The following is a 27,939-nucleotide window of genomic DNA, read 5'->3' on the forward strand; positions in this document are numbered from 1 at the left end:
GACACAGCCCTGCACCTTATCGTGAAGCCTAGAGGAGAAGAGTAAATCTGTTTATATTCCGACCATCCTTGTGCCTGACTGCCTTCTGTGGTCAGAAGGACTTGCGGTGTTCTCTCTGGCATTGATGAAGAACTACCAGGATGGGTGGACTGGGTAACCTGAAATCCTAACACTGTATAAAGGTGGAGATGAAATGTGGCATGAGCACCATTCTAGATTCAAGTGCCTAACAGTGCCATAATAATGTTTTCAGTTTTGTTTTCTAATCTTTTGAGCTGATATTTTCATTTGCAAGCCTTGTTTAAAGAGCAGGGTGGAAAACAACTATACCAAGGCAGCTATGTCACCTTTGGAGGTGCTTCACCTAAGGTTTAGCCAGTGACAGTAAGAAGAGGATTTCCCAAGATTCAAGGGGCCAGTGCCACTTGCCTTGTCAGGGTGTCTTGGAGGGCATGCCCCAACAAGATAAAACCTCACTGTGTCTACTGCAGGTATCTATGATGACTAGCACCTTCATTACGATTTGAAGAAAAAGGCTCAGGAGCTTAAGATATGACTAATATGTGACTAAAGGATACCTTCAGTACAGGTGCTGCAATCGGGAAGACAAGAAAAAACTACGTCTGTAAAAAGAAACACAAAGCAGTAAAGTGTCCTAACAAAATAAGGAGATTGAGAGGAACTGAAACGGTAATACACATGCTACCTACAGAATGACATATTGGGCAAGGAGGGATAGAATGAAAGGATACACGCTTTGTGTAGATATTGTAAGAAAAAACTTCACTTTCATCCAGTAATGGGTACGCATAGTCACGCAGATGATGTGGATTTTCCAACATTTGTATATGATATTTCTCACAATCAATTTATAATTGCAGAAAGCAGAACACTTCACAGCTTGATGTCTTGCAAGGAACATCATGCTGTTCCTTTAATACTGTTCAACAAGACAACATCAACATGTAGCGTAAGATACATATAAATCATTACCTAAATACAGACATATATAAAATACTCTCAGATAATTCTGAAATAACTTAAAAAAAAAATAGAGACTCATGTTACAATTAATAGACTTTCAAAAAATGTTTTGGGGGAAGATATCCAGATTTTTTTTGGGGGGGTGGGGGGTCTGGTGGTGGTGTAAATTAATGTCAAGAAAATTAAAAATCTATACATGTACTCCATATGCACAAGTTCCCCAAAAGTTCAAGTGCTCAGAATCCATAACACCACAGACCTATAATTTTGGGCTTGTTTGTACAAATTACAGAAACAGTCTGTCACAACTTGCTTCAAAAATACAAAAACTCTGATGCTGTCCAGTTATCACAATTTCCATCTTTTTAGTCAACATTTTCTCTGTCTTACTCCAAAGAAAGAAAAAAAAAAAGCTATCTCCAAAACTTGTACTGCATGGCTGCTGTATATGTTGTCTAAACCATCATAACTTGGCAACTCATCACTAGCTAGGAGTCAGCCCTGCAAATAATCCTGACAAAGTTCTACTTGGAGAGATCTCGGAGCCAAGAACACTCAAAGAGCCAACAAAGTTGGCATGAAAATACACTGCCTTTTCTCTAATCTTGATCAGAACACATGGAATAAGAGAATAATAAAAAAAAAAAATACATCCATTTGAAGTGGCATTGATTTCTTTTTTGAGAGCCTACTTTAATGTCATCTTCAATCACATTTTATAACCAAGCATGCTATATACCCTTTTGAACCGCTTCCAAATTCCTTAGGGTTTGCTAACAATAGAAATAAGAGACTGGTTCTGCCTGGAGAAAAGATGGCTTAGGGAAATTCTAAGAGTAGCCTTGCAATATCAAAGAGAATACAAAGTACAGCTCTTTATGGAGGTGCATCCTCAGAAAGATGAGAGATAAAGAAAACTTTTTTTCTTGATGGCAGTCAGGCATCGGAACTGACGGCCAAGAGAAGTTGTGTAAACTCTACCCTTGATGCCTTTCAAAACCAACTGAACAAAAAACTGGTCTGAATTCAATCTTCACCCTGCTTTGAGCAGTAGGTTGGACTAGATGACCTACATGACCTCCTGAGTACACTCATACAGTAAGTTAAGAAGGTAATTTAAGCAATGCTGTTAGTTATCAGCTGCTGTCTACAATAAATGCATTCTTTCCTCTAGTATGATAAGCTAGGTTACACCTAGCATTAAATTGGCTCAGTGAAGGCTATTCATGTTCTATTCATGTGTTTTGTTTGGCCATTATGCAGATAAAAGATTACATTTTTGAGAGGTATGATGTAGAACTGAGGTTTCATGGTCTCTATAAGGTGTGATCATAAAAAGTGACTTCAACTGCTCTTTCTATACTCCCTATATCATCTCTCAAGTTTCCACTCTTAAACTGACCAATCCCAGATGCTTGACTTCTTAACTTTGCTTAAGAATTTTTTTTATTTATTTTATTTTTTTAAGATGTCCTCCTTATATTCTTTCAGCCTGCTGGCTTTCTTTGATGACTGTCATGGTTTAACCCCAGCCAGCAATTAAGCACCACGCAGCCGCTCACTCACTTGGACAATGATGAAGGTATTACACTTCAAGCATTTTCAAGATAATTAAGAAACAGATGTTGTTCCTCCTGTTTCAGCATGCTCCATGCATTTAAGTGGGTTTTCAGACAGAGTTTGAAAATCTATAAGCCACTTTCAACACCACAGACTCTCTAGTTCATAAATATCCTTGTATTCCTTCATGGTATAGGAGTAGGTATCAAAAGTAGACACATTTTATCTGTTATTACTGTCTGAGGAAATGACTAGAAACATACAGAAGCAGAGGAGAGCAATATGTTATCGATGTTATATGTAGTTCCAAAACTAAATCTCTGTAGCAATCTGTTGAATATATAAATCATCTAACGTTTGTGCTTCAATTCATCCTGTGCCAAGAACACTGATACTTAAAGAATCCAACTTTCTGGTACAAAAGGCTATAGTTACACTACCCACTGAGGTGAACAAGTTCTGTTGGGAGAGCAGAAGAAAGTATCCTACTGTTACTCCATATTGCCATAACTATGCTGCTTCACAATATGGAGATAAAGTAGATTCATATGATACGGCTAGCTTAAAAAGCACACTTGCTCTTATATGCTTCCCTAGTATAGCTTTTAAAAGATTCTAATTCTTTATTTAATTTCTACTTAAAGTGGCAACAGATCAGAAAACTCAAGCAGAAATAGTGAACCAAATACAATTACTAGAAGTACCTAAAATTTTAAAAAATACTTTATAGCAGTATAGGGTCCAGGAGGGTTGCTGTCTTAACTCATAGGATCAACTCATAGGATCCTTTATGTTCACAGAAGTGAGATTTAGATCAGTGTTTGAAAAGTAGGTCTTCCGAGGAAAAAATAGAAAACAAATTTATTTCAACTGTATCAAATTGCTTAAAAGCCTACTTCCGTTATTGGTTGTCATCTAATAGGTACAGTTAGAGATGTTATAAAAACCTGTTGTAACCACTACAAACAAGACTGATGCCAATCTAAACTCTAAGCCCTCTTTTTCTCACTGAAGATTTCCTTGAATCATTTCCATTGGGTAATTTCAGCAAAGAGGGGAAGCCTTGTCCCTCTACAAATAACAAACTATAAGGAAAAGCAATCAGCCTAGATTTTATGAAGAATCCATACCAGCGGCTCCAGGCTTCCACATTCATTTCTCACATCCTTTGGCTCTTGCTCAAGACACTAAGCAACAGTACTCTGGTGGCAGTTTGCCATAGGATACAAAACAATAAAAAGTTATTTTAATTATTAGTCACTGATGTTTACTCTGTCTCTTCTCTCCTAAGAGGACACCATTCCCCATTAAGGCACCTTAATAGACAATAACATTCATATTGCACAACTCATTCAAATGACTAGCCATGCATATGGGATAGATAGGCATAACAGTACTTGCAGCGAAGCAGATATTGGCAACTTGCTCTGCTCTCAGAGTGAATTATTCACATAAACACAGTAAATATTAGATCCCTGAGGATACTGCAATGTTTTTCACTCAAACAGAAGTTACCTGAACTGCATATGACTGAAATAATTTGCAAGGCCATCCTAGTCTGAGGTTTTCGCGCAATATACAGGGTTTTTTCTTTAGTTATTATGACAGGCAAGTTTGCATGGAAAATTTTAAGTAAATAACAATATTAAAGAAATATTTAATTACTAATCTTACATGCATTTAAATCTTATTGGAAGGCAGTAGCTGATGTCCATTTTCAGATACTACTTTTACAAATTAAAAAAAACCCAAACCCTCCAGATATCAGGTAACCATGGGACATACTCTTTAACAGCTCCTACAATTTTAAAACATTATTGTTCATTGTAGGAAAGTGTAATGTCATTTTCATTAAGAGGGAGCTATGTCTTTGCAGATCCCTCAGATTGTCTTTATTTCTGCCTTAACAGAAGTTGAGAAAAAGATAAGCAAGGGCCTCATAGGCATTCTGTTTCATACTAATGGCAGGTACTACTAAGATCACAAAGCCACACTCTTATGCCAGGTAACTAGAGGGATAAAGGAGAAGAACAAACTAGATTGTTTAGTACAACACACTTTTGTTCAGATATTTTAACTTCAGTGTGTGTAATAGAAATGGCACCACATACATATAGGAGAAACTTCATTTTGGCATGCATATTAAAGGAGAACAGTGACTTAAAGGTGGCCACAAGGAAGGCTAAACATGGATACCACCAGAACTGTAATGCCTCCAGGACTTTTACTCACATATTAGAAGCAGTAACATTATCAGAGGAAGCATTTGTTTACCAGCAATAGCTTTCTGTGCTAAACCCAGATGATGGAATACACATATAACAGGTGAATAGATCATCTCAGGTTCTTAAAATTAGCAAGCCTTTGAGCTCCACTGCTCACACTAAAGTGTCTGTTTTAGAGAAGTCTATATACTGATTCAATAACACTGTAAGAGAACCTTCAGTCTGCTGAAAGGATGTAGGATTTTCACTGTATGATCTAGCAGGGGAGACAAGATGGTGTCCCACTTGGTTCTGGAAAGCTGCTCTGGACGATGTTGAGCTTTCAAAAAATACAGAGATGGCATAACCTAAAAAGTCCAGGTTTAAGGATTTACTAGAATTCAGCGATTTGAGATGTCACATCCAAAGCAGATGCATTAAACCAGAGCTTTATGTGAGCAAAGGCTGGCCAGATCCATGTTATTGGCCTACTAGCAGGCAAGTCTGTGTCCCAGCTAGGCAGGCTTTCTGGAGATGTGTGCCTGAACGCTGTCAGAAGATGATCCTGAGACAGCGACCAAAAGCGTAAGAAACCACATTTAAATATTTAATGAAGTGAATGCTGTCATTTTTGTCTCTAAGAAATACACCATCATTTAAATACATAAAGTATTTACCTGACATGCATAGCCATGGGAAGATTATCTACTTTGCTATTCTTTCCCCCGCTTCTGCTAGAAGGACTGTTGTCCTGTTGTTCAACTTGCCCTTTACAGATCAATGTTTTTAGCCCAGGTACTGAACCATGTCATCTCGTTTCAGATGCTAGCTCCATTTGTGAAGTATAACTATCTCCATTCTTTTTAAACAGCTCCAGATAAACTGCAAAAAGTTTAATATTTCTTCTTTTGACTTTGCAAAGCAAAGCACAGTAGAAACTGAATGACTATTTTAAGAGACAATGTGTTTTCCCAGTATCTTTCCACCACATACCGGCTAACAATTATGGTTAACTCAATGGTTATACCACTCCATGACTATCTGTCTAAACGTTCCTCAGAGTATGAATTCAAGCAAACAACAAATTTTTAATCTCAGAAGAACTCAGACGACTTCATCTACCAGGTAAATTTGTCATTTCTGAAGCTTAGCAGACTCACCATCTCATCAAACACTGAGACTCTGCAGAAGGTGTATCTGGGGATGAAGGAAAAGGCTCTGCTGGCATACAAAGGACGTGTGGTAATGTACCATTATTCCCTCCCTCCCCCCCACACTCAGTTCTCATATTTGGATTACGAACTTCACTGCAGCTTCTGCATAGCTGTGCTTCAGGATCATGTTTCAGGATGTAATTAGCCTCACGAAAAAATGAAGGGAAAATGCTTCAGTCATTTTATTTTCCATGCATAAGCTACAACTTGTGGTGAAATCATTGCTGTAAATGGACAAAAAAATTTTCCATGCTAAAACTTCAGCAAAAAGGTTTGCTGCTTATAGATTATAGGGGACAAGGGCAGGAGTGGATTAAGAAAATATGAATTGAAGAAAAAAGTTCTGATTTTAATAAATGTTTTTATATTAAGTTTATGTTTGCCAAAATGTATTATCTCTATAAAATAATAAATCTACATTAAAATCACACCACCTGGAAACTAAATTTCTAAATACATAAAACAGAACTGAATAAAATACACATTTTTTTGTGTCTTTTGAAAACACTCCATTTTCCTGTTCCTTATGCAACTGCAGTACTGAAAGAGAATTTCCAGCTGTGCCTTGTCAGCCTACGGACCAAACATATTGTGCTGCTTTTCATTTTCCTTAAGTGAGCTTTTTTAGTTCTCCGAGTAACAGTATTAGCTGATTCTCTGCACACAGAACAGAACAGCGCTTTGTCCCCAGGGAAAGAAGCTATTTCAGACTTAACTAAGGAATCATCTAACATGTTTCAACAATCCCTACTGTTTCTCTGTTTGTTTTAAAGATATCACTGTGATTTTGTTTCATTTGCAACTGGAGACTAAATGACACCAAGCAGAATCTGCTGTTAGGTTAGATTACAAGGTAAAATGTTTTAAATTTTAAATTACTGCTTAAAGCATGGTGTTGAATGGCTTAAACGACATGTTAACTTTGCAAATATGTATGAAATAATACTAGCTATGTTTAGCAATACTGAACATAAACGCTTTTCTAGATAAAATATGCAATACCACTTGATCTGCTTTTTGTTTGGTATGAGTGTTTGCCACACACTTCACGCTTAAACTAACTGAAAGTGCAATTAATTTTGCTGGTATGGCTAAATGTGACTCATTTCTATGCAATAAATTTAAAGAATAGTATGTGAAAAATCTTTGTAAATCGCTTTAACCCCTGTGTGTCATGAGAAATAACCTTGACATCTTAGAAATATGTTTGAATTTAGACTGAATAGATAAAGATAGATTACTTAATAAATTCTGATACTCTGGTATTTCTAAAGGGTCAGTAATTTAAAAATAAACTATTTCTATTAATATAATAGCAAAATGACAGATACTGAACTTACCGAAGATAAACATTTTGAAAGCTACAAACTACTGAACACATTATGTGATAAAAGTAAAGGTAATAAAGATGCTTACACATACTATGCATGATCTAAACATTTATGTGTAAAATTAAAAAAGGTATGGCAATGCAGCCATGTTGAGAGTATCTGGCGACACAAAGATAAAATAATTTCATTATATTAGTTACCTATAATTTTAGTTTGATATGTAATCATTTAATATGAAAGTCATAGAAGTTAATATGTCGAATTTTCCCCAAATTAAAAGTTCGCTGGCACTATACTAAATATAACTTCCTGATAGATAATCTGAGGATTCAAGCCATGGGCAGTAAAGGCCCAATGCATTTAAGGCCTTTTTCTTGTATGACATTCACAATTTGGGCCATAAAATGTGAGACAGCATTTATTTTATAAGCCAAGGAATGAAACTTAGAAATGTAGCTCAGTATTTTGCATGCAAGGAACACCATTTGGTTGAAAGTAGCAGTATTAAGCTTTCAGTACTTAAAAGTTAACTTGGTGTGAAAATATAGCATATAAACTCACATATATGAACAGGATTATTTTATAAAGACCTATTATTGGGGGGTTGTTTTCTGTTGGTTCGGGTTTTGGTTTTTTTTAATTTGTAATTATAATGCATTTTATGAAAACAAGTTTCACTTCTATATTGAAGTTAACAGCAAAACCCTGAGACATCATTTATACAGTAAATGTAACGTAATTCACCCTATGTTATTCCTGACTTTTAAAAATACATGCATAGAGAATGGAAAAGTATTTCAGTCATGCCATCATATGCCTCTGGTCACAGGAAGAAATGGTTAAATGTTGAGAAAGCAGAAACGTAGCAGCATTGTAGCTACATAGCTATGGTGTTATTATAGAGTATACTATAAAAATGTGACCATAATTAAGATGTCACTAACTCAACAGAACGAATACACATGTTCAAGGCGTTTCTTTGTATATTCAGTTTTCCCTAAGGGCTCTTTTTGTGTTTCATTCAAACTTGCGGAACAGAAGTTTACTGTGTAATTTTATAGCCAGTCATTACCATGCAAGTAAGTCAGAAACAAAAAACATTAGGTCATTTGTCCTGCAAGCTGAGGTACTAAGAAACAAGTACTTTCTTAAAAAGAACAGACATCATCAATGCAGAGTACAAGCTTCTGCATCTCTTTGATATGTTAACTAACAGTAATTTCCGTAAATAAAAAGCCAGTACAAAGTCTATATAGCATTTTGGAATAACTGATTTCTAATGGGTAGAAAGCAATAAACTGAAATCTGGATTAATTTGAAACCCCCGTTATTACACGAGACATTATGTGGATTTGTGTGAGACACTTGCATCTCAAATTCCCTTTATAAGGAAATAAAAGCATTATCTTAGCTTAACAAAATTCTGCAAATTAATATCTATATTTTCCTTAATATTTTTAAATTAAAATAGTTGAACACAAACTACAATATCAGAAAGAAGTAAAAGCATACTGTTATAAGCTTATTTACTGCCAACTTCCCATTTAAAAACATGAGAATAAAATTTATGACAATTGTGCTGTGGAAAGCATGAAAAACATGCAATCAATCATATGCCTTATGTTCAAGAAAAGTTAGGTAACTTGTACCAAAAACTTGAGCTATTATATAAATCAGAAAATACCAAGATGCACAAACTTTTTTAAAAAAATCTGATTTAGGCAAAACCACAGTTCTGGTTACTGAAACAGTACTATCCTGTATTTATACAAGTAACTATAATAAGACTAACTCCAAAGTGAAAGACTACAGATAAAGCCAGATTGATGAACATCAAGAAAACGCAGTTTTTAATCCCCTCAACACTTCCTTAGAGAAAAACCATGGACATACTCTAAGCCTTGTCTTGGACACAAAGACTAAGTGCCCTTACTCTCAAGTTCTTACTAATTCTCAACATTGCAAGAATCCTAGTGTCTTCAGACTCTACCGTCTCAGTTAAAATAGACCACAGGACAAGAGCATTTCCTTTATGAAAGAATTATGCCAGCAGATCTATGACAAATTATTAATAACTTTGGACATGCATAGTCTTAGCTCAACACTGGTATAGCCATTGCTGGATATGCTTTCTATGCATACTCCTGAATCTTGACTGCTCTGTTTTGGAATGCCACCTATTGGTGACAGTAAATGCAATTTTTCTGTCAGAAGCATAAGAAGTCTCAAGATATATAGTCATTTTGAATTTCTTAGAAAGTAAATGCAGTACACAACCCATTATAGATCAACCTTTTTAGACTACCTATGCTTAATAAAAACTTCCACTAGAGAAGCAGACGTGGGATGTCACAAAGAGTGCTATTGTGATCAAAATTCCAAAAGATGTCTACTGCAGAACCAGAAAGATTCTGCTAAAGAAGAGGATGGCTAGAAACGGAAGCAAAAGCAACATCTCTTTTCATCTCTGTTGAAAAATACCTTGCACAGAAATGACAAACCAAAAGCATTTGGGGTGGCATATCAGAAATGAATTGAGCGTTTTTCTGTTACTTTGCCATTGCCATGTTCAGGAGTTACAACCACCTGGGAGAAACATTAGCAATCAAAAAAGTGAAGAAACACATTACAGCTCTCAAAAACTCCCTTGCTGGAAGCGGGAACAATTACTAACCTACAAATGCCTGGTGGCACTGCAAATCTAAACGACCTCTTCAAATGCAACCCCAAATACAAAGCTAGCACCTATTTGAATTTGACTATTGCCCGTAAGGGCAGAAACCCACAAAACTAAAATTACTTACTTTAGCTCCCATAGCGCAATTTCATTCCAAGAGGAAGCTTGGTTATATTGACCTATCATGCATTGGTCCACCTGCTTTGAACAGTGCACCATGACTGACATAATTCTAAAAGCTGTCTAGGTATCTAATTTTCCTCTTTTTTTCCCATTCCAGGATACTTTCCAAGACACACAAAAACATGCAGGCTACATCATTAGTCTATTATTTCCTGCTTGTCTCTCTGTGCATTGATTTTTCTCGAAATGAAACTAGTGCACTTCTCAGGAGGCAAAGGAGAAGAATGCGCTACAGAGGATTGAGAAGGAGCTCCTCAGCAGGGCACAGGTCCCCAAGACAGCCAAGGATGAAGCTTCCAGCTCCTGTTGCTGTAGTACCCAGCATACCTCTTATTAACATTGATGACAGTGTTATGGGTGTATTTGACTCTCTCATAGGTTTGGGTGGACATGAATCTAGTTACAGTGTCTTACCAGGTAAGAATAAAGCCCCTCTACTACTGAGAGTGGGACAATTTTTCTCTTCATTTCAAATGAAAAATCTAAACTCATGAAAGCTTTATTTTAGCTCTGCTTGCAACACATACCGAAATAAAACTCGATTACCTTTTTGTTAACCTACTTTTGTTGCCTTTTATAATTACTTTTTGGCTAGCATATGAAGCTTTTTAATTATCTATGCTTAAGCCTTACAAAAAATCTTGCTTTGCCAGGTAACAGTAACATTTTTGGCAATTTTTCTGCATTCTCATTTCATCTTAAGTAATACGAATTTTGTTGGGATATTTTCATAACTTCAAATGTGTGGCAAGTTTGAAGGCCATTTTGAAGAATCTGTTGCTCAATATATGTAAGCCAATTAGCATTTCACTAAGGCCCTAACACCAATAACACCAGTGTTATTTAAAATAGATTTAAGTTCTTTGTTTGTTGTTGTATTTTTGAAAAGCAGCATTCAAATTATTACACACACTATTTAATGAATAATTATTTTGTAAATAAATTAATGACACACAGTAATAGTTGCAATATGAAACTTACATTACAAACAAGACCCTTATGATGGAAAACTAAGCTAAGAGAGAAAAACAACACTCGTTCAACACAAGATCACTCTTATGCTCCACCAATATCGAGAACCTGGAATTATTTAAAAGAAGTTCAATAGTATGATTTATTTAAAACTTGCCTTTTTGGTGATCTAGAGTTTTTCACATTGCTGCACTAATATGTATTTTATGGTTTCTGAAGGAGATGTAGGGTAGAGGATTTGATGTCTTAAGAAAAAAAACAAACAAAAAGCGTAATTTCATTGATCTTTACTGACACCTGCTTTGGTAACCGTAACAGGCTTTTCTACAGTCTCAAAGAATACAAGACTAGACAGGGATTGAGAACGGATAGTTGTTAAGTGTCTCTTCGGTCCTTAGTGCAGTAAAGGAAGAGTGAACTCTTGCTCTAGGATGGTTGTGATATTATGTTCAACATCACAAATGGGAAATTAGGACTCACAAAATGGGAAATTAAGATTCCCGAGTCTAAAAATCAGACATCCATTCTGAAGATAAGAACTTCTGAATACTACTATCAGTATTTTTCAGGTTTGAAACCCCAGTTATCAATCAACTGAAAATTACTGAGAAGTTATAACACTTCATTTCTTTTCATAGAAAGAGGTTCAAAGGTTGAAGAAAAGACACTGGGATGTTGTGAAGAACCAATACAGGGTCATATCAACTCTATAGCTAATAAATATAGAGACAGAGATACTTCCCTTCTGGCACCAAGAGATCACACAATAAGTAAAATTATCATATGCAATTTTATGGGGGGGGGGGGGGGGGGGAAGAGTGCCCTGATTATCACTATTCTACATAAAATGATAATAATCTATTTTTATAAGCAAAAAGTTAAGCCTTTTAGTGTGTCACACAAGAGACACGAACACTAGGTTAACAGATCTCAACTTAAATGGCAAAACATATTTTAGTCACATTTTCTTAACAATTACTATTTGTTGTGAGTCCTTACTTTCAGAATGGTTGAACCATTTCAAATGAAATATTTTTTTAAGTAAGGGGTTTTAATGGGAAAACTAGCAAAACTCCTGATTGTAGCATTTCTAGTGTGTACTACAATGTTACTCTTATAATACATACCACTGATGTCAAACCTTTAATTTAAAAATATTTTTAAAATTAAACAGAGGAAAATACCACATAAACAGCATACACTTCATGTAAGATATTCCAGTCTCTCTGTCAGAGACCATCAGTCATGCTGAAATAATGCATGGTTCTTCCCCCCCCTCCCACCCCATTTGTTTCTTTCTATCTGGACTTACATCCAAAAGCTGAGCTAAAACCACTGAACTCATTTTATTTGGAACTTCATGCTGAATTTACACCATATTTCCAAAGGTTAAAAGTCCTGTGCTCATCTGCCAAAGACTTCAACCACAAGGTATTTTTTAGTCTAGCTTTTAAAGTTCAAAATTTTTTCAAGTTAATGTCAGATTTGGAAAAAACAGAGCCTATTAAATAATAGAACACTATTATTAATCATGCTTCGGAACAGCAGAAAATGCAATCCAAAACTTAATTTTCATTCTCCTAGCTACTTTGCTCTTAGTAGCCTAAAAAAAATTTACAGATAACATATGCAGGATGAAAATTAACAGTTAAATAGCAGTTTAACAGTAACCAGATGTATCTCCTTCCTCCATATAAAAATCATGTGAACCATTTAAATTAAATCAAACCACAACATAAGGTAATTTGAAGTTGTTTGTCCTTTACAGACCACAGTCTGCCCATTAAGCAGTGCAGAATAGGATGTACACTGTTGCACTATTTCTAATATCTCTTAAACCTCACTTCTCCCTGCTCATACCCATACTAAAGTTATTCAGTGGATAGGAAGTTTAAGGACCATCTCAACGCAGTCTTTACTCTGTTTCAGAAGGGTTATGTGAATTCCAACAAAGTGCCAAATAGCAGTTCTGCAACGCAATGAAAGGTTACCTCTTTGCCTTTGCACACACACGTTTGTCCTGTCTTTTTAAGTAACTCTCACATACACAGAAAACAAGATAATTTGTTAAAGAAGTCTGCAGAGGGCAAGGCCTGATAACCCATATCTTTACGCTTATTCAGACAAGATTTGCACCAACTTCAGATCCAGTCTAGTAGCTAAAACAAAATAAAGAATTTAAGGAAGCACCAAAGAATTTCCATCTCAAGCCAGATATGTTCCTCTGGAACAGCTGACATTTTATTGTTTAACATGAGAAAGTGCAGTGTCCTTTTTGTGTTTCCTTTGGAGATTATTTAAAAGAAATATTGTGGCTTCCTGGCAAGCATATAAAAACCAGAAGTCAGCATCCAGCAAACAGCTGTGTTACAGATACCTGGGTAGAATGACAAGGGACTTATAGCCAACTAACATTTGGCCTGGGCTAACTCATCTCCTTCTTCAGTTAACATGGTTTGAGTTGATTAGAGCACAACTTTATGCAGCTGAAATGATGCATACATATCCTGGACCTCTGAAAAATAAAGATGCAACTGTTCAACAAATTAATTTCTCCCCCTTTCGATCGCGAGAGTAACTTAAATCAAAAGAGCATTTTTTTAAAATGTAAGGAACATAGAGGAGCATCCAAACAGGATGATTCTGATAACTGATTTTTATTCTAGAAAATAGGTTCGTATCCAATGGTCTTTAAATAGAAGGGCAAAGGAATACCTTTGTTATGAAGCTGAGAGGACTGCCTTAAAGGATTTTGCAGAATGCCTGACTTTGAGTCAAATATTAATTCCTGAGACATTTCAAACCAAATATTTACAACAGTCTCATCAGGATATTTAGAGACTATCCTGAATACTATTCCCTTTAAAACTGAACAACCAAGCATGGACCCGGGCGGAGTGTGGGAAAACAAACCCTGCAAACAATCCCTCCAAAGACAATTTGTCTATCATAAACAAAAGTCTCTTGCATGTAAATTCAGTTGAGATAAGGTTTTTCCACTCTGTTAGACAATCTTCATCTGAAGGAGGAAGTCAAACCAAATAGGAAAAGAGGAAAATCTTTTTTTAATTATTTATACACAGGAAAGTACAAAGTAACTTAGAAATGGGTTTTCAGCTTGAAACGAATACTTCAGCAATGCATTCTTACAATAATTAGAAAGAGGAAAAGGCAGGTGTGTAGGGAGTTGAGATTCTCACCAGATTTAGAGGTACACTCAAAAATAGGAAAAGATTTACATGGGATGAAGAATCTCAACCTTGGCTTTCCTTCTCTCAAAAGACCAAAAAAAAAGTGTCATGCTAAAGTGCAATGTTTATCCTGGTGTCTGGATGAGAACTGCCCAGGGAAACCTTTGCTGAGGTAGACTCCATCACTGGAAGGAAAGAGAGACTTGGAATAGTTTCTTTCCCAAGTCTTTATGCTCTCCAAACAACTTGCCTACTGAATATCTGAGTATAGCTTACAAAATAAATATCTCCTACATTTCTTCTCTTCCTTAGCTGGGGAAATCTCAATTTTTTGTAGATACATGTCCAAAAACTTTGGAGACGAGGTATTTAATAGCACAAGTTGTTCAAGCTTGCTACTTTCCTAGCAAAGAGTTTTTTTCAGATAAAGCAAGTTACAGGGAGGAGGAGATGTTTGTCATCTTACCAGTCATTACAGAATGGACTACTTACATTAAGCCTATGAACAGTCACTATAAAGTGAATATTGTTACCCTAACAGTTCCACACAGCTTAACAAGACTTTCTCATTTAACGTGCAAGATATTAGAAAAGATGTCTAGCACACAAAAGAGAAATAGAAGAGGGTCTGGAAAAAATATTTTCAAGCTCTGCATGGATTTATTTTAACTCCATTGTGATGAAGAAAACTTTTGCTTCTTTCTCAACTGTATCTACATACAGCTTTCATTGAGATCTGTGATTTCTGCTTTCCATTTCTAAGGGTGGAGAGGAAAGAGGAGCTGCCATGCAAAAGACCCTCAAAAACTCACCATCTAGATTTAATTTTCCTATTTTAGGACTATCTCTGAACTTGAATAATTCAAGAGTTTTTCCAGAAGACAAAGATGGTAAGGGTCTTCACCAGTTGGCTAGGAAATGAACTATTATGACAACTGCCTGAAACAGAGGGAGCACACAATTAGAGGGACAGAGAAACTGCACTCAGTTTTCACTGTGAAGCTGTAAGCAGGTAACAGCTACATACACATTAATTGTGTACCTCCCCCTTGATTGCCTTCACAGCTGAGAGGCCAAGAACCAAATAGAGATTGGAAACCACTAATAAGCTGAAGAAAATACAGCTATGAAAAATAAGGAATAATGATAAGATACTTAGAATAGGGTATATTTTACATATTTTCAAAATGAGAAAAAATAGTAATGCGTCCTGCCAAAGTTTTAAATAAACACTATTGGTTTTATTTCAGTTTAAGCTATTTAACTCCAATTTTCTATTTTCTTTTCTTAGGAAAGAAGGGGCAGTGCACAGCTAATGGGATGATAATGTATGATAAAGCCGTCTGGTCTCCCAAGCCCTGCATTACCTGTCTCTGTTCAAAAGGAGAAGTGATATGTGATACAACCATGTGCCACCCCCTGAAATGTCCCCAAACTATTATACCTGCAGGAGAATGCTGCCCAGTTTGTTCTGATACTGGTACAGTACACCATATTATTTTTACTATTTTAAAACTAACTCATGCAAAACCTAACATAAGCACTATGTTTAATGATATCGAGGATTACAAGGTACACATTATCCTTTTACAGAGAAAACAAGTTCTGAACTACATGATAAAAGCAGGTCTTCAAAATTTCTACTCAAGTTGACTTCAGTTTCTTAGAGTACACTGGCTGTTAGAGGAGTTTAATATAATATTTAAAGAAAAGAAGATGTTAAGTAAGCAATAGTAAAGATAATTATATTTCTTTTTTTATTTTCCCCTTTCTGTTTCTTCCCTCCCACCTTTACAAAATTTTGGTAAATGTATGAAGAAGGAACATCTGGTTACGTTTTATATCCGACTTCCATTTCCAAAGGATCAATCAATAACTACTAGCCATTATTAATATATTAGACATACATAATAAACTTGATACAGTTTACAGACTGGTATATCTTTCTTAGGAGTGTAAAAAACATGCAGCTATTTGATATAAATCGAGAGAAGATAGTCAACTTACAAGAGGAACAACAGAACTACAATCTTGTTTCTTCATAAAATTTAAACAAAATCAGTATCTTTAAAAAGAAAAGGAATGGAGAAGATAAAAATGAAATGTGTTCTCCTTCCACCACTCCCAATACCCTAAGTCTGCAAAGTACTGAACTTAACCTCCTCTTCCCGCAAAATATTGTTTAGCCTTGTGTGTGCGCACATGTGACACACAGAAATGTACCGAGTGAAGACATCACAGAAATTAACTGTAGAAGTCATGTTGATTGAAACAATTAAACTCCTTTTATTTGAACTGCCCTGTTATGTGAGTAAAAACTGCATTCTGGTAATTGAGTTAACACATTTCCCTGGTGAGCTCCCCACCTGCAGCCATCTCTACATCTGACAGTCGCCTGCACAGGAGAACAAGACTTAACCTTTGTGAATTTTATTCAGTTACCTTCCTCTCACTCCCAGACACATTCTTTTTCTCTTTAGACGCCTCCATCAACACAAAAACCCTAATGTATTAGTTCAAAAAGGAAGATAAGGAAGGTTATATTGATTTTTTCCCTTTTTTCCTGGAGTTGCATTGAATCATACTGTTCTGTACCGTTGGGTCAATCATTTCTCAGTAAAAGTATGTCTCTTCTGTCAAGCAGCAATATAAGATCATATTTTAATTCTTTCAAATAATATTCTAAGGGGGATACTATTCTTCTATAGTTACCATATTTTTACTATATGAGGGGAACAGTCTTTACTAAAACTTTAGTTTCATATCCTCTTATCAGACAACTTTGTTGTTGTTGTTGTTGTTCTCATTGCCTCTTGTTAGCCTCCTCTTTGGATTCAAGTATTATCTCACTGGATGATGTGACTGAGTTGTCTGGTGATTCTCCAGAACCCAATGACGTTGACAACACCAATATATTGTCATCAGCACGTACTCAAACTGAAAAAGAGGAACTGCTTAGAACAGAAGTGGTAGAGTTTAAAGAGAAAGAGGGTCATAAAAAGGATGAAAAGAAAAGAAAAAGGAAAGGCAAAAAAAATCGACGGAAGTATAAAGCCTATCACAGAGAAAAGAAGCCTATCACAAGAAAGGAAGCTGCAGAAGAAGAAATACGATATGAAGATGATGGTACTTTCAGAATGCCATCTCATTTCCCAATTCCTGTTCCACCCATAGAAGCTCATCCTTTGCCATCTGGATGTTCCACCTCAGACACCACAATAAGCTGTATTAATGCCAAACTTACACAAATACCACCGATCTCAGATCGAGATATAACAAGTCTAGACCTTACAGGTAAATAATGGGTCTACTTTGCATGATTTTTCCTATGAAGTAACATCATCCATTCTCAAATGCAGTCAACAGTAGTGTTTACACTTTGTTGTTCCTTGTCATAAAAATGTATTAGAATGAATTTTACATCTAAGCTTCTAAATCAATGAATTAAAAGTGTTAGATTTGCTTACTAGTGTTTAAATACTAATATGAATATGTCTACACACAATTACTGTACATAATAGAACTATTTTTGTAATATATTTTTCATGTACAATACTACACAACTCAGATGCATACTGTAATTCATAACTCAAACTATTTTCTTGAATTCTGTCCTAGGAAATAGTATCACTACTATCTCAGATGAAGCATTCAACGGGATGCCTAATTTGGAATGGATTGATCTAAGCAAAAATAACATTACCTCTCCTGGCATAGGTCCACAAGCATTCAAAGTAAGAAAGCCTAACTTTTCTACTATCCTATGATTAATTCTTGCTTAAAGGAAACGTTTTCCTGCTGTTCAGTCTATGGATCTAAAACAGTTTGCACCTAGTATAAGTAACCATTCTATTATTACAATACAGTTAAACCTGGCTATTTCAAGAAATCTCTTGTCATAATCAAGAATATCTAGAGATTTTGGACGGCATTCACCAAGAATTAAATGTTAAACAATAAGAGAGCCAATTTTCTCATATTTTACCAGTTGCAGTTGAGAGATTTCAGAATTGAAGGGCTCATATTCCATTAGCAACACCTGGATACTCAAGCTCAATATTTGTTAATTACGTATCATCTTACTCACTACATTAGCTCTGCAAAGCTTATGCTCTTGAATTCCCCAAAAGATCTGCCTATGCCAGGTCTTGCTATAAAAATCCACTCAATAGCAGTTCATGTAATCAGCTGTATTCTTATTGTTGACTATCTTTAATGAGAAACTTTCACGCATAGCTGCTTACTAAAAGAACAGCTTTCTCATAAAACAGTCCAAGAATCTTTCTACATTCAGTCTTTTTCTTGCAAGGGGAATTTACATGGTAACAGGCTATTCAAGTGCATCTACGTATACCTCAATTGAAGGCAGAATAGTCCCATAATAATTTCAGATGCAAGCAAGAACATACAGGTAGTAGTTAAAGTGTAGAAGTAAGGCATCAGGACCTTGCTTTTTGAGGCAAGATGAACACAAAAAGCATATGAACAACAAATTGAATTATCACAGCATGTTTTTAATTTTGTTTCCTGCCATATGCAATCAGTCTTCTTGCAGGACTTTCTGTATACCACCTCCCTCCAGATAACATGCACAGCTGTGGCTGACTTCAAAGGACTTCAGTTCCTAAAACTCCTATGAAATCAAAGTGGATGGAAAAGACAGACCAGGAAGGTGTCTCAACCGTGAAAAAAATTTTAGCGAGGCTTGTATCACACCAGGCAGTTAAGACAAAACTGGAAGAAAGCAGGCTTCAGTGGATCCACTGCTAAAACAACTCCACCTTTTTAAGAAATACTCACTACTGCATGATTATTGATATGCATTTATCAAAGTTAAGCTGTGGTAATTTTTTCATACCAATTTTTTAAGCTGGCTGAAGTCACAAAAATCCTAGGTCACTGAAAAAGTTGCTGTCATTATGCTTGAGTAAAGTAAATTTGCTGACCTACAGAAAACCATCAATTTGGTCACTAATTAAGAGTATAAACACATAATCTATAAATGTATGTACTTTGAACTCCTAGATACTGCAGTAATGTAGTAAGGTAATACCTACATGACTCAAAGACAGTAGCAGTAATACAAATAGTTATGACTGGATAGCTGCAGGATGGCTGTGTGAAGAGTTGATGTGCTCAGTCAAGCTCTTCCAGTTGCACATTACATTAACTGGCACTTTTGTTAATATTTAGCATAAAGAAACCAATTAGACTGATAGGAGAAAAAATTTTTTTTTATTCAAAACACTGGATATTAGTGCACTGCTACTAAAAATCTTCACAAAAACATGTGTTTAAGAAAACATTAACTATGATTACACTATATGTTTAACCATATATTTTACACCTTGATAATCTAAGTTCTCTTCTTCACCCCTATGATTAAGATCCTGAAAAAGCTAAAACGTTTGTATTTGGATGGAAATATGCTGGTACATATTCCCTCTGAATTGCCATCATCTTTGGAAGAAATAAAAATAAATGACAACCACCTTCATGCCATTGATGAAGATGGCTTACAAGGTATTTAGAAAACTAATATTGATCATATGAAAAGATTAAAATAAATTTGAAAAGAAGAATGTTCAACCAAATGCATCTGGATATAACCTGAAAAATAATTGCTAGCTTAAGTGCCATGTTTTCAAAAGGCAACAAAAGCTGAAACATTTGCATGACAAAGATTTTTAAAATTACATTTTCCCTTCTTCCTCAACTTATGCAACTACTCTCCCAAAGAAGCTTATATTTAAGGTTACTAAGTAGAGATGGATTTGAAGTATGTTGAAGATAGCTACTCTCCTGACCCGCAACCTGATCGCTTTATGTGTGATGAAACTATATTAATTATTTTTTAAGTTGCATGAAAGCAAATAGAATTTGATGTGCATGAAAAATAAGGCAGAAAAGAATTGGAGTTAACCATGATTGTTTTAGCCAAGCAAAATGTGGGCTGATACAAAAAAAAATAAATTAGGGGGGGTACCATCAATGTTACAACATGACTAACTTTTTTGCTCCCTTTCCTCTCCTGCCAAAAGGCTCCCCATTTAAGCTGGATCAGTTTAGTGATACAGCTCATTATGGCGCAATATAAATGCTTGAGCTAAGACAGAGAAAACTTCGGCCAAGGGCTGCAAGAGCCTTTTAGTTTAAAATCAAACTGCACTGTTAGAAGGAGCTATAAAAAGCTTCTGTAAAAAAAAAAGTTACTTAGATTATTTGTGAATGAGGAACGTATTATTATGAATCAGTATTTCCTGCTTACATACATTGATGAACACTGGCTTCTTCTGTGACCTGCATTTGGATGACTGAGGAAGAACAGTATAATCCATTAAGGGTTCTCAACACGGGACAGTAGGTGGTTGAAAGGAGTAAAATGAAATGAGTAAAGCAGGGAGCAGGAAGATATGAGCCCGAAGAAAGAGTAACATAACCATTATCACGTAGGTGACTGAAGACCCATGGATATCATTCAGCAACTGCACAAAGGTCAGCACCCACATAGTATTCCAAAAATCATCTGCACATAACCATGAAGTAATAAGGCCTAAATGGTAGCACTATCCACAAGCCTTACAGCTGCCTTCTTTTCCCTTCTAAGTGGGAGAGGAAGCTATAAATAAAGCTCTAGTCAATATCTAAAATTCTACAAACTAATAAATATAATTGTATGATTATGAGATAATAAATGAAAATCCTTTCACTATATCTTCATTGCTGTGAACCGATCTGAGTAATGCTTAAGATGGTTAAATTTTAAACATGCATTTTAACAAGATATGAAATGGCATTAACTAACAGAAATTCCAACTTTTTCTCCCCAGATTTAAAGAACTTGGTCACCCTGGAATTAGAAGGAAATAAACTCAGTGAAGCAAATGTCAGTCCTTTGGCCTTTTATCCTTTGAAAAGTCTCTCTTATTTGCGACTGGGAAGAAATAAATTTAGAATTATCCCACAAGGTCTTCCCGCCACTCTTGAGGTAAAAACAAAACAAACCTAAAAGGCAAACCCACCCTCCCCCCCCCAAAACCACAACCCCAAGCAAGAAAGCTTCACTTTTCCAAACATTTTAACAGACTTTTTTTTTTTTTACTTACTGCATTACTATCATAAGGTACAGATATATTTAAATTTTATAAATTTGTTTCCAGATATATTACCACTTTTTATTCCTTAAACATTATTTCTAGAAGTTTACTTATAATACCAACTCCATCCCAAAAGGTATCTTTTAAGTCTGAATTTATCTAGTTCTGTCTCACAAAATAGTATAGCCTGCAACTTCTGTCTGTTCAGTTACACATCATTCACATAACATTCCTAATAGAGATAATGTCTTAGCGCAAATACCTGTGCACTTTGAGTTACCACACAGAGTAAAGTTCACAAGATGGCAACAAAAACAGTAAGAGATCTAGAAAACCTGTTTTATAAAGAAAGACTAAAGGAACCAAGATTGTCTAGTCTGAAAGTGAGATGCTTATATCTAACCACCCTCTTCATTTTTTGGCTGGTCTAAGTCTCAGTTTCCCTGGTGTTACAAATGAGGGATGCTATCTGGAAGGTAATTTCTTCCTCCATTTGAATCTCTGTCTAGTTTCATTCTCTGCTCACCTCAGTCTTTACTTCAAAGGTAATTCTTGCTACCTATTAATTTCACCATCTCTCTTCATTCTATCTTTCCTTTTGTCCTTTCTCATTTCAGCATTCTTGTATTTATTTCCTTTTATCCTTAGGATCTTCCATGATCTGAAATGCAAGGAGGGAAAAAAAAAAAAAAAAGAAAAAAAAAAAGAAAACCAAATCGAGCAAACCCAACAATGTCTCTTCTATAACATTAGCTTCTTCTGCAGCTACTGCCTGCAACTTTACTTCAGCTTAATGTTCTCCACTACCCATTCACTCATATGTCACATTTTTTTCTTTTTTTTTTTTTTTTTTCCACTTCATCCCTCCTTGATGAAACAGTGAACACCTGGCAAGTTTTTCTACATTTTACATGTTTTGGGAACACTCAATTTTAAACCGACACATAATAAATTCACAAACAATGATTTTCTGGCTACAAAGTTGCTTTTCTATTTTCCCAAAGCCTTCCCCTGCAGACCCTAAATTCTATTTTGGGTCCTACATATATTTCAGTCATTGCTCCATTTTTATTTCACATCATATTTATCCTATATTACAAGCCATTATCAGGAATTTAATCTATGTAAAACATGCAGTTATAATACATTGCAGACTCACAATATGAAGTTTTGTTAAACATTAACATTTTATATTCCTACAAATTTGAAAGTTTCGAAGCTCACAAGTGCCCAGCAAAAATATTAAGAAAGCAAGACTCTTAATATTTTACTAATAGTTTTCCAAGACACAAAAAAATTAACAAATTCTTGTCAATCTCATCACTCTCACATTATATGCTTTCACACTGTACAACTTTCAGACAAGATGAAAGATACAATTCTTTTTCTATTTAATCTTTCAAAGCCATCTGTATCCTCACAAATTAGAAAACAAAACAATTGCTTTGAAAAATTGTGTTTCTGAAAGTCACACAACATACAAAATTACTCTGATTCAGATTCAGAAATTAACAGATATATCAGGTAATACGGAGAATAGGTAATAGCTACATTTTGAATTGCAATGGGAAAGAATAGCATATTTTGCTTTCACAAATTTTCTTTCCAAATGCACTTACAGGAGTTATACCTTGAAAATAATCAAATTGAAGAAGTGTCAGAAATTTGCTTTAACCATACAAGAAACATAAATGTCATTGTGCTAAAGCATAACAAATTAGAAGAGCACAGAATAGCACCTTTGGCTTGGATAAACCAAGAGTAAGTAGGAATAATTTAAAATATAATTATTTTATTTTTCTACGTTATTAGTGAGTCAGATAATGAAATAAATATTTGCGCTTCATTACATTTAAGTTGAAATTGTAGTTTTCTTTAGATTTGCTTGTTTTCCTTAGCTAATTTGTCTTAATCTCCCTTGCTTAAATTGTATAATCTAGGAAGTATTCAGAATTGGCTTTCAAATAAAAAGATCTTATGCCTCTAATCTGTACAATTTTAACATAGAAGTCTAAATATTCTTTCTGACCATGCAATTAAAAAAATGAACATCAATTATCAATAATATTCTATAAAATTATACAATGATGTGGTATTAATATGTAATTATCTCAAAGGTAATTTAAAAATCATTTCATATTGTCATAGCCTTATTTCCAATTGGATTAAAAATTATAAAAGTAAGTAAGATGAAGGGAAGACTGTGCAGCCACATTGTGTGAAAGTAGAATATAAGCAGAGGAAGCAATGAGAATGAAAGAAGCAAAAGACGATACTACTTTTGATTCTTCTGGTAAATTATTTGCTAAGCTACGTAAGGTACCTTGCATATCAGCAGCAGTCCTATCAAGATGATTTCCTGATTTATAAACTGCTTAATCTGAAAACGACCACACTGTACTAACAGCTTCTCTCATCTCTGGGAGTGAAGCACATTGGAATGATTCTAAAGGAGCCATTCACAAAACAATTCAAGGGCTTTAGAACAAAATTTAAAAATCCATGTCAATGGGATAACCACTAAAGTCCCAAGCTTATTATGTGTTTTCCAGTGTAATTCACTGCAATTCAGCAATGCTTATCAATCACAAATTAGTCTCTTGGGTTTCCCCCATTCAACATTCTCTCTGTACTCATTACTGTAGATTTCTTACCATCAACAGAATCATTGTGCTTGATTGATAATTAATGACTTCAATTCTTTCTATTCCCAGAGTAATTACTCATGACCATGTTCCATAAAATGCATTCTGTTCCATTAACAGAAATAAATTTCCCTTTGAAATTTAGTTTCCTTGTAATCATGTTAAGCACTATTTTGTATAGAATGTAGCATTAACAACGCAGTAAGCTATGTTTTCACCACCCCCCTTTTTTTCTCCTTTAAATGCAGGAACTTGGAGTCAATTGATCTCTCGTATAATAAGTTATATCATGTTCCCTCCTACCTGCCAAAATCTTTACTACATCTGATACTTATAGGAAATCAGATTGAAAGAATTCCAGGATATGTCTTTGGTCACATGAAGCCAGGGCTGGAGTATCTCTACCTGTCCTTTAACAAACTTACAGATGATGGAATAGATCCAGTATCGTTTTTTGGAGCATATCACTCTCTGAGAGAGTTGTTTTTGGATCACAATGAATTAAAGTCTGTACCATTTGGAATTGATGAAATGAGAAAGTTACGTTTTTTAAGACTGAACAATAATAAAATAAGGTAATTTCCAAGTTCTTTGTTACATTAACGGCATTAAAATAAATGTCACAAGACATGCTTAAAGCAGAACTTTTTACTTTTAAGTAAATCTTTCCAAAAAAATTCTGAAGGAGGAGCTAAATCCTGAGTTTTCTACTGCAGTATTTCTGCATATGATAACAGAAAAGTGAGATTTCACCCTTCCTTATAGTTCTTGAAGATGGTCACAAAGATGCTGAGCACCAGTTCCCTCCAGGAAATTAATCTGTAATACTGCTTGGACCACATGTCTGCTGGGGCAGCTGCATTTGATAGGCACAGCAAAGTACCAGCTTTTTCTGCTCTTGGACCAGCCTGCAAACTGGTTACAAAATAACTGGACAGAGTCATCAGCTGCTGGTGGCCACTGAAAGCCGCCTTTCAGCAGGTTTCAGCCAGCACCATTTGTGAAGTTAGGCATGCTCTCTGGTTCCTCTGTATGGTTTAGAAAGCAAAGTAATGATTGACAGAGGATCTTACTACATGTGTTATACAGAAAGTTTTCATTCAGCAACATGTGGCAATACTTTCCTCAGGAAAACTAAGTATATGATAGAAATGAGAAAACAATGCAAGGCGAGAATTTGAAAAATGACTTGCAAAAGTCCTCAAAAAATATATTATTGGGAAAATTTAATGTACTGATTAAGTTAACATTTTCAAATCCCTACATAAACAGCATCTCTAAAATAAATTATGAAGTTATGAGTTATCTTGAATAATTAAAATATAATTCCTTCCACAATGTCACAGGACGGTCCCTCCAGAACGCATCTGCAGGACTCGTGTCAATGATGATGATGTTCATGAGAGCAGTGAAGAGGAGAATGAAGAGTCACGCTTGGAGCATGTTCATCTTGAAAATAACTATATCAATACAAGACAGCTATCACCACATGCATTTTCATGCATAAGATCCTATTGCAGTGTTGTTCTTAAACCACAGATCATCAAATAAACACCCAACTTTTTGCATTGCAACCCCTATCTCTAGAAACACAGCTTTATTTATTTTCTGCTACTAACAGGTCTGCTTATTTCCGATTTAAACCCTTCTTACTACTCTAAATAAGATACAGTATATTATATACTGAAGTAAGGTAGTAGTGTATTTCTTAATATCATTTCACTATAAAAACATTAATTGTAAAAATAGAAGCTCAAGATTATGTCATAAATGTTTATTTCTATTGACAGAAATTCTACTTATACACAATAGATCAAGCTGTGCCCCCAGATACACCTCCATAAGATCAATTTTAGAAACGAATATAACTGAACCCTCAACTTGGTCCTGGCTTATTTGATTAACTGAATTTAAAACATTTTAAATGGTACCATCAGCTTTAAAAATGATACAAACAAAAGTCCTTCAGCTATGAACATTCTAGCAGTGCAAGAATCAAATTTCTTAAGACATATGTGGTACTGGATTTTCTACCAAACATTTTGCAGTGATAAACTTTATTCTAACTGAAATGTCAAGAACAAAAATGTTAAATTGTTTGTTTTAGATAACCCTGAAAACTTCCTGTATTCAAACACGGATTTGGATGAGTTCGAGGAACGAGCAATTAATTTCTATGTGGATGGGTTTTTTTTTTTTTGAAACAAAGTGTATTTGAATTTTTTTTTTTTTTTTAAACTCAGAGAGTAGTAGATCCCATTCATTGGTACAATGAATAGTTAGTTTGCTAGATTTTTATACTGTAGAGGATCAGGATCATGTTGCCCATTTAGGGGACAAATCAGACTTTCACAAAACTTTTAAATATTAGGTTAGTAGTTATCAGTAGTTATTTGAAAACTTCTACATAGTCATAAATCACCACTTCAGAGACAGTGTGGATAAAGCAGTTTCAGTAATACATCTGATATGAATGTCTACTTAGGTATATAACAGTAAGTGTTTACAAATATATCTCTTTCCCTAGAAAGGAATTCAGTCTCTTGAAGTTTCTTTTTAATGTCTGAGTTCAAAGAAACAAAGCATTTTTAATATTCCACTCTGGATTTTAACATTATATTCTTTAGAGAAAGTGGCCAAAAATTTGATAAGAAATAGTTAATATTTTTATTTTAAAGAACAATTTCAATAAAAATTCAAAGTAATTCTAACACCTTTCATATTTCTTAAATTCTACAATCCTTTCTTAAAAGAGTAGGCTGGTGGTAGGAAATGGTTACAGATGACTGGCAAGTCATTATTCTTCACACAACTACTTTCTACTTTATCCTGGGCTATTCTGTGAGGCATTAAAAAAAATAATAGTACTCTGTTTTCTTCAGTACTATAGGTATGCTGTCTAATAATTTCTTCTTCAGAATGGATCGCAACAAAGGATGAAATGGCTTAATACAGGGATTGACTTTTCTGAAGGCATATAAAAGCTGTAAGCAACTGCACATCATAAAACTTCTAAGGACACATATTAACTACTGAACTGTAATTTTATTGCCCTCACTCTGGAAGTGGAGGTTTCACTATGCATTTCCCACACATCCCAATCTACTGCCAACAGACATGTCATATAATCAGCATAAGCATACCGTTCACGCAACATTTAACAGTGAAGGATCTCCAAACACCTTTTTTAGCATATTATAGACAGCATATATGAACACCTGAGTTTTATTTTCTTTGAAGCTATACAATCATGATAAAAACAAGATCACATTGTTCTATCTCAAAGTTCTCTCTTACTCAAATAAACTATTACCTGCTAGACACAATGGTACTTCATCTGCAGTGTGTTGAAACCTACTGCGTTTCTTCTAAGAAAAAATCCTAAGATATGTGGATTTCTGTAAAAAGATTGCTTTGGATATTTTGTTTGGTAAAGTATGGTCAGATGTCATACCTTACTGATTTGCTAAGTTTGACAAAGCATGGTGAAATCAACAGGCTGAGTTTTTACATGCAGTGTTCTGTTTTAGGTGGTTTGATTTCATTGCTTGCGCACTTTCAACATTTGATTCTTTCTTTCCTTTCACTTTGGCTAATATTCCTTTGTCCTTGCAAAACACCATTAAGTTCCCAAACTACTGCTTTGACAGACTAAAACCCCTAAATTATTAAAATGAATACTTTTAGTCTATTGCTAAATAACTTCAGATTTACTTTGCAACACTGCTAAGCAGTGCTTTCAGAAGCTTTACTAAGCATTTTGAATACACAGATTGACCCAAGGAGGGATTTCCAGGTAAACAAGCTGCTGTATTACACCATTTTATGCATTCTTACAATAAATCTAAGCAAAACACCACATATTGTTGCAATTATTTTCA

At 35.0% G+C, this 27,939-nt stretch overlaps 2 protein-coding genes across 5 annotated transcripts in view; one reads left to right on the forward strand and one right to left on the reverse strand.

Moving 5' to 3' along the window:
• CENPP (centromere protein P) overlaps nt 1-27,939 on the reverse strand; it is a 160,213-nt gene that overhangs the window by 33,142 nt on the left and 99,132 nt on the right. The window lies entirely within an intron of this gene.
• ECM2 (extracellular matrix protein 2) lies at nt 5,856-27,909 on the forward strand. 2 transcript variants are annotated; one of them, XM_049826824.1, is made up of 11 exons: nt 5,856-5,873; nt 6,736-6,815; nt 10,251-10,570; nt 15,608-15,796; nt 17,137-17,610; nt 17,935-18,050; nt 19,704-19,839; nt 21,147-21,304; nt 23,035-23,174; nt 24,307-24,633; nt 25,405-27,909. In XM_049826824.1, exons 3-11 carry the CDS (start codon nt 10,276-10,278, stop codon nt 25,607-25,609), a joined length of 2,040 nt encoding a protein of 679 aa, XP_049682781.1. In that variant the 5' UTR covers nt 5,856-5,873; nt 6,736-6,815; nt 10,251-10,275; the 3' UTR covers nt 25,610-27,909. The 2 variants fall into 2 exon arrangements, with proteins under 2 accessions (XP_049682781.1, XP_049682780.1); XM_049826823.1 differs by lacking the exon at nt 5,856-5,873 and adding an exon at nt 5,917-5,990.

This window comes from Accipiter gentilis, chromosome 23, assembly GCF_929443795.1.
Source record: "Accipiter gentilis chromosome 23, bAccGen1.1, whole genome shotgun sequence".
In the NCBI taxonomy this organism is placed as follows: domain Eukaryota; kingdom Metazoa; phylum Chordata; class Aves; order Accipitriformes; family Accipitridae; genus Astur; species Astur gentilis.

Coding starts and splice junctions, on each gene's coding strand:
- ECM2 (XM_049826824.1), top strand. CDS start 10,276: ATGCAGGCTACATCATTAGTCTATTATTTCCTGCTTGTCTCTCTGTGC. Junction 15,797..17,136: donor CCCAGTTTGTTCTGATACTG/GTACAGTACACC, acceptor GCCTCTTGTTAG/CCTCCTCTTTGGATTCAAGT. Junction 24,634..25,404: donor CTGAACAATAATAAAATAAG/GTAATTTCCAAG, acceptor ACAATGTCACAG/GACGGTCCCTCCAGAACGCA.